This window comes from Micrasema longulum, unplaced genomic scaffold (assembly GCF_059751315.1).
Source record: "Micrasema longulum isolate JH-2025_06_02 unplaced genomic scaffold, ASM5975131v1 h1tg000009l, whole genome shotgun sequence".
Lineage (NCBI taxonomy): Eukaryota > Metazoa > Arthropoda > Insecta > Trichoptera > Brachycentridae > Micrasema > Micrasema longulum.
The window spans coordinates 126364-134778 of NW_028277217.1; the positions used below are offsets into that span (position 1 = coordinate 126364).

Sequence of the window (8415 nt, forward strand, 5' to 3'; positions counted from 1 at the left end):
TCAAACAGCAATCTACTTACTTATCTTCCTATCCGGGGGTCTAAATCACGCAAAACGGGGAATCAAAACCACCCTGAAAGTCTCTGAATCATTTCAAACGAAAATGTATCTAAAAGTTCTTTTCAAACGAATTGGAGTTCCAACCCCCGATTATCCTGTAATCGTCTTAAAGTTTTCTTTTCCCATTTAATAACAGAGGTCGGAATTCATAATAATAAAAAAACAACCAAGAATCCTTTAAATTAAAGAATGTGCCATTTTTTTCTATTTAATTTATATTATTATTATGGGAAAATTATAAAGCACCATTTTCGTAACATAATACCTCAAAGTAATTATATAAATAAAACGAAATTTACTTTGTGGAAAAACATGTTAATTGTATGAAATTTAGTTTATGTTTACACCTGATGACGAGTAATTCAGAATACCTAAAACTAGTTGGGTTATAATATTATATTAAACTCTTGCGTGGTAAAAATTACAAAGTGTTTAATTTTAAATAAATCTATTTAATTTTCACTTTTTCAAATCCTCATTTATATAGGACCTTATTTTAAAAAATGGGCAATGCACAAAAGATAACTGTAAAAATTTATAAAAAAGTTTTTTTGTAAAATAAATTCGTGCTAAAAATATCTGGAATGAAATGAATTAAGTATCTTAAAACGGGGAAACCGACCCTATGTTGGGCGGTTTAGGTAACTTTAAAAAAATGCATGTTTACTTACTACGCATCAAACTTATTGTTTATCATAACAAAAAATGGAAATAGATCAATAAATAAATAGGTGCAAACACATAATAAAAAAGTATTATAATGCTATATTTAATATTCTGGGAAAGAGAATTCTGTTTATTGCTATGAATTTGATTTATTACTTGAAAAAGGGACTGCTTCCTGGGTGTATGATGTTTACAATACAATAAGGATTTGCTCAGTTATGAAACGATAAATGGATTAGCAGAGACAGAGGATCGAGAAATGAACAGCCTCAAATACTTCAAGTCCACATAATAGAGGATGGAAGCATGCACAAAGAGCTCACAACCCGCCTAGGAATTGCTGGAGCAATTTCTAACATGATGCGTGTTGTCTGGAACTCTATTTAGTACTCGCTCAAGACAAAATGCCAATTATTCAACTCTTGTATAATGCCACTACTCTATATGGATGTAAATCTTGGCACCTTACCAAAGCTCAGAACGCCAAACTTCTAAGTTTTGAAAGTAAGGGCTTGAGGAGAATATTAGGTATAAGGTGAGTCGACTTTATAACTAACATTTATGTCTGAGAACGGACGCAGCAGCCTCCTATAGCAAGCATCTTGAGGGTGCGGTAGTGGACCTGGCTTGGACACGTGCTGCGCATGCTTTAAGATAACCTAAACCAATGTTGCCTCGTCTGAAAATCTGCGGGCTTACGCTATTCTGGATGACGATTTTTTTGTTTTTCCCGGCGGTACTTAGAGTCGCTAAATTGTAGTGGGGGAAAGCGAAAGTGCTTGTTTGGTCTCCTGAAGGCAGCTGGTGATGTCTACATGATCCACTTAAGAGTAGATGTGAACAAGAAGGAGACGAACTGACTGACTGACTGAAACTCAAAACAGCCATTACTATAAAGGTTTACATAAATAAATTACCAAAAAGACTCAATGAAGCCGAAAGCATCTCCACTTTTCGAGCAAAATGCAGTCAGCATATTAAAAATATACTTGTGGATAATGAATTTTTGTATGATGTAGTTTTTATATATATTTAATTTAGGTATGTTTAGTTTAATTATTTCTTAATAAGATTGTTGTGCTAGTAATTAAACTTAAGTCAATCCTTAAATTTACCATCTAAACAAATAAAAGCAAATAAATTAATTAATTATAAATTTAAGTGTACAATTCATAGTAAAAACAAATATGTGAATAAAATTAAAGTAAAAAAAATCATTATTAGCATTTATAATAATTTAAAGAAGAACTGTGGAATTCATAATTATAAAAAAATATATATTATTATCAATTATAATTTAATCAAATTATATCACTATCCAAAAGATTAATTACAATATTTCATAATTATCATAATTAGTTCATTTAATTTATTATTATTACTTTGGTGAAGGTCTATAGTGGGTTTTGCACGTTGGTTTAATTGGTGTCCTGATGAAAAGATGGGTTCGTCTCGAAACCAGTAATCATAGAAAATTCAGTACGTGGTTTTACACAAATATTTAATAACATTTAGTGAAAAGATTCAAATATTTTTCAATTGCTACATTTATAGATTTACTTTTTAACTTTTTGTTTTTAAGTTGATGAACTTAAAAACCGATGGGGCAGTTTAAAAAACGGCCAATATTTTTTTTTTTTTCATTAAGTAGTGCCTTAGAAAATAATTATTCAATAAAAAAATTCATGAGTGCACAAAGTGTTGCGTGTTTTATATTGTTTTTTTTTAGTTTATGATTTTGTTCTGTTTTGTCTGGTTTGTTCATCGTTTGCTTTAAAATGTTGATTTTAAATCTGTCTGCAATATGGTAATAAGAGAAATATCACTTTTTTATTTTAACAATTTTAAATTTATTTAAGTCTAATTTTAAATTTGCAAATATTCCTTAGATATTCTTGATTTATTAATTAAATTGAGAGAAATCAAAGAATCAAGAGAAAGGAAAACCTTTTTTTGTCATATTAATAAAGTTTTCACAAAAAAAATCGTTCGACCTCACAGCTGTGAAAATTATTAAATTGAAGGTTTTGATCACTCAAGTACTGAATTGGTAAAACGGCATTCCTAACAATGTTCAAACTTCGGCAAAGTTTGGAGATTTACTTTCATAATTAACAAAATTAAACTGGGTTTTATGAAAAGGTTTGCAATTACCTAATATAACTTTAATTTCCTCATCAAATTAATGATTTTTAGACGCTTTTAAATACCTGTGAACCTATGAAATGAATCACTTTTATACACAGCTATAAATATCTAATTTTAAACTTTTGTAAATAATTAACCAGAAGCATTTTTCAACGCAAATTTGATTTAGTTTTTTATTTATTTTACCGAAACAAACAGTCAACAATGATATAATAACATGAAAAAGATACGGTTTAAAGACAGACAAGCGAAGTTTCAAAATAAAAATCTTACATATTTAATTGTGGTAAAACAAATGGGTGTGTTTGTGTGCATTTTTGTGAGAGTAAGTGTAGAGGTGTGTAGGGTATGTATTTGAAGGTGTTCAGGTGTGCATCATTAAATAGCAAGTGGGAGCGTATCGCAGCCAGAAAGAATGAGTCTTTATTTATGTTTCAATAAATTAATGGGCATGTTGAATATATCAATAAATGAAAAAAAAGCACAATAGTTTGAGCAAGAGCGATAGAGGAAGGAGTGTTGGGCATAGTTAGTGCTATTGATTTGCAAATGGAATAAAAACTTGTTTTTTGTCACGCAAAAGGGGACATTAAGATTAATTTTTAAGAGAAAGTTAAATATCCTACTTTATTATTTGATAATTTATATAAATAGCATAATTAATAATTGTACAATTTTTTCATTTTATTTGTGTACCTGTCGACTGTATAATAAAATTAGTTACTTCACTGTAGTGATTTATTCTTTAAAAATTAAAGTTACTCAAGGGGGTTCTGGTACTGCAGAAACATAACTATTGTTTCAGGAGCAAGGCAAGCAAATCTGGATCAGGAAAAAGTAAAAGAAGCAAAGAGAAATAGAAACTACCCATATATCACTGCCTTTAGTCTCTGGGGGTAGCTCCACCTAAATATAAACCAAAATAGGCATCTAATGCACTGGAATCTTCCCACGCAGGAATACCAAATTGGTAAAAAATACTTGGAATATTAGGATTTTAATACAATTGTTTGAGTATGTCTAAATGTTTGCAAACGTGCTAGATTTCCTCCCTAGGAGTGATTCAGATGTAAATTTGTTGCAACAGGGGTAAAACATTTAGCTTTGTAAATGCCTAGACTTCCATAATCCCTTCTCAAAAATGTTTTCCCTCTTTTGCAACAAATTAAAAACATTATAGTTTTTTTTGTTATTTATTATGGTTCACATACAGTAATCCATACATACGACATTGGTATAATAATTACAATTTGTTATTTATAATTTACAATTTTTTATTTTCTTCCTAAGGATTTATTTAAATGTAAGTTTGTTTAGATATTGTTCGTCAATACATTATATGTTTACACAACATGCACAGCCTAGTACAAAAAGCATTTTTATTTTTTTGTAAATGGACAGGCTTGGTTTAATTCTATTAATATATTTGTAGGGTTCATAGTCCACGATCAATGACAAATAAAAGCTCTTAATAATTTCACCTGAAATTATAAATGAAAATACAATGATTACCTCCATTGTTAACACACAGTGTGAACAATATAGTGGGCCAATGATGTATAAAGTTTTATTTTTATTTTTTTAGACATCAAAGTGATAGGGGTCTTAAAAGTTGCCTTTTAAATCACATTGAACGTAAAAATTATTTCGAAAAGTATTTCGTACTACTTTTGGCCCTCAACCGAGGTTTGAAGTTTATCACTGTCTGAACATTTTGTTAATTATCCATATCGATCAAATTATTTTTTGTAAGTAAATATAACTTAACCACATTACATATTCGAACATGTTTCAAAACTACTAAAATGCAAAAAGTTTACACTCCGAGGAACTGATTCCGTTGAGCGCCTGGCTAATATTCACAAAAACAATGGCTTGTTAAAACAATGCTACCTATTTATTACAAAACAAAGCGCAACTCACGCCCTTAAATTTCATAAAGTATAATGCACATTATAAAATTAATTGGACTGATTTTCTTAATTAAATACAAAGTTTAGCGCAAAAATAAACTTTTTCGAAAACTTCAACTTGGTCATGTCGCTCCCGCACATCTTTTTCAAGAAAGCGGAAGCAGAATTTTTTTTTTAGTTCGTCGCTAAACGATTTCAATACACATTAGTATAAAATGAATGGTGTTTTTTTGTGAACTCGTTCGTAATAAATAATGCTGCTCTTTTGTGCATTTCTTTTCATAGCGCTCATGTGAACTGCATCCGAATTCTCAAACATATTAATAAAGATTTCAGCTCTTTGACTTCACAAAAATCAACAAATGGAAGAATTGAAGGAATAAAGATGTTCAAATATAGGCAGAATGGTGAATGTGTAGATGCCAAGAATTCTATATTCCCTTCTCTTCAATGTTCACCATCTCTCTTGTGATATGTTAATATTAAAAGCTCCCTAGAGGGTTGAATCCAGTTTTTGTCTACGAAAATTTTGACAAACTCAAAACATTGTTTACTTACATTTCATAAAATGTTTTTTCTACATTATTAAAATATAAGAATAATAAAAATACATTATCAACACACCATTACCCCGTTTCTCCGTCAGGATAGGCAGAGAGGATAGAACGATATATCACTTTGTTTTTGCATACAGATCTCGTTTCATTTACATTCATACACGTTCCATTGCGCGCGCCGATTATTCCGACTTAGGATATGTCCATCTTCAAGTATTTGTTAAATTTGGTCATACCATGTCTTTCTCGATCTTCTTCTATTTTTGCGTTCGCATTGTAAATATTTCTAGCCGTTTTTTCGCTGTCCATTTGCTCTACATGTCCTAACCTACGCAGAGCTCCTTTCTTGGTTTTGTCGATAATGCTCTTACGAGTATCAGCCTAACATAACGTACGGATCTCGATAATTGTAATTAAAATACATATTTGATTAAATTCCACTATAACTTTTTTTTCCACTACAAATTTTAGCGGTGACCGGATTTCGTCGTCACCAACATGGTCTGACTGGTGAAAGACTTAACAAATTCTTATATAAAATAAGTGTGTTAAATCAATTAAAGTAATAATAAAGATTAAATTATGTTAAAGATAAGAATAAAGATTGAGTTTAAGAAAAAAATTGAGTTAAACATAAGAAAGTACATTTTTTTTTAAGAAAAGAAAAGAGAAAATAACCACATATAAGATGTAATAAAAAAGACTCAAATTTATTTACATACACAAAAATAAGGATTAGGCATTTAATTTAAGACACAAAGTAATATTTTTTTTATAATCATTTGCTCTATCATGATAAATGTCAATGTTAACTTTTTTTTCTGTTTTGTTAACATACTTGCAAGAGGGTTAAAATGTGCCATATTGTTTGTAAAAATTGGAAGGTAAAATGTATCAGGTGATCTCAGACGCCTACGGGGAACGTACAATGACACATTTTCAACACAAAACACTGAATCAACATTATTATGAATTATATTATACAAGTACACAATATCTATAATTTGTCTCCTAGTTTCTAGCTTTTTAATTTTAAAATACTCCAAGCGCTCTTCACAACATTGAAGTATTCTGGCAGTGTTACACTTAAATAACAAAAAACGAAAAAAAAAATTCTGTACAGTTTTAATTATATTTGATACAAAAGTGAAATCAGGGAGTTAAAATTAAATGAATTTTTGTACAATTTTATTCATTTGTTCTTTCAAATGAATTTCCACCAAGAAATGAGATCTATATTTGAATCTGAATTAGTTAAAAAAATATAAGTAATAGTTACCTTAAAAACTTCCCAAGTTGCAGAAAACGGTAGGACAGCCAGCCCCACCAACAGGTCTGCAACCGCCAGGGAGACAATAAATAGATTCGTGACACTCCTTAACTTGGAGGTGCAGAAGACAGCGGCAATGACTAGACAGTTACCCACTATGACGAGGACATTGATCATGGCCAGGACCACCAGGCTGGCGATGGAGCCAGGGTCTGTCCAGTTTACGGACTCGCGCAAGTCTGCGCAAGCTGTTTCGTTTAGCATCGTATGACGATTACCAGAAATGAAGCACTCTGATTCTTGACATTTTAAAGCACTCCGATCGTTCACAATTTAAAGCACTCTGATTGTTGAAAATTTAAAGACCTTCGATTTTCTTTGGAAACAGTTATATTTGTTTATTCCGTTTTATATCCACTTCAAAATTAAAATGTTTCCATCGATTACCACACGCTCTGAGCCCTTTGATCTTCGACAATATTGTGATTTTTCAATCAAAAAAAACCTTTTTTACCCTATTTAAATAGGCTCAAAACACGCTTATTGTTTTAAGAAACAGTTTTCTGTTTTCCGTTCTTTTTTTACTTAAAAATCAAAGACCTTTTAGAGCACTTAGATTTTTGACATTACCGTTTTTTATTTTTATAAAAGGGCTTTTATCAATTTGAATACGGTCAAAATACTTTGATTGTTGAAGAAATCGTGGTTTGTTTTACGTTTTATTTTCATTTTACAATGGAAGATGCTATTATTTTCCATGTTTTGAGAGCACTTTGATTACTGACCATGTTAAAACACTTTTTTATGTATTTCTGAACGCGATCACATTTCTGTATTATTTTGTTTTCTACTAAGTTAAAATTTTGTTATTCCTTCTCTCAGTTTTTAATATAATAACTGAGTACTGCTCATAAGACCAAACCAATTGAATATTTGTTTTGCATAACAAACTGTTCAATTCTTTCAATCTTTAAATTTAAAATATTATAATAATTGACGAACACACTAATGTTCTAGTCATTTTAGTCGTATTTGGCTGAAGCACAATTATTAATTAGTCATTATAAGTTGCTAGATTGAAATATTAATGCCTTTATTTACGTTTCATTTAATATCAAAAGCATTTTTATATGATTAAAAGCATTTTAGTTTTTACATTTCAAAAACATTGATCAAAAACCAAGTATAATTTAAGTATTAAAATTTATTACACTGTTTTTTTCATCAAAGACACTTAACTTTCTTTACCAAGTTTTACGATTACATTTAGTAGTACGTCAGTTATATTATTTTTTGTTTATTTTGCTAGTCGTTTCATTTAATTAATAAACACTTAAGTTTATAATTTATTAAGCACATTTATTTATTATTATGATTATTATTTATACCCGTTTAACTATAGGCAAACACTTAATATTTCTTAGTTTTATATTTGACACAGAACATCGAAATCTATTTTATTTTTCTATCAATATTTATATATTTGAATTACTGGTTTAAGCGCATTTGTTTTCCAGATTAAATTGTTTTATATTTACAAACATAATAAAACAAAACAAATAATTTATGTTTACTATTGCTTAAGACGGCAAAAGTTTTTATTGATTTTAGTTCACATAAAATAACTATGGTTAATTTATTCAAGTTTTTTACGTACTTATTTTATTATTTAAATACACCAATTCAATTAACAATCAAGTTTATGAAACTCTTTAACACTTTTAATTTGATATTTATCCTTTTCATGGCGGTATATCACAAAAGGCCAAAGAAAATACATTACTTATCCCCTTTATGTTTA

The 8415-nt window shown here is 29.5% G+C and overlaps 1 protein-coding gene across 1 annotated transcript in view; it reads right to left on the bottom strand.

Annotated features, from left to right (window-relative positions):
• The window catches only part of LOC148285727 (octopamine receptor Oamb-like), a 111573-nt gene extending 103467 nt beyond the window's left edge, over window positions 1-8106 (bottom strand). The window contains exon 1 of the mRNA XM_088233387.1: window positions 6624-8106. Within this exon, the coding sequence (XP_088089513.1) occupies window positions 6624-6878 (255 nt within the window). The 5' untranslated portion in view covers window positions 6879-8106. The remainder of the gene's footprint in view (window positions 1-6623) is intronic.
• Between the last annotated feature and the right edge of the window lie 309 nt (window positions 8107-8415).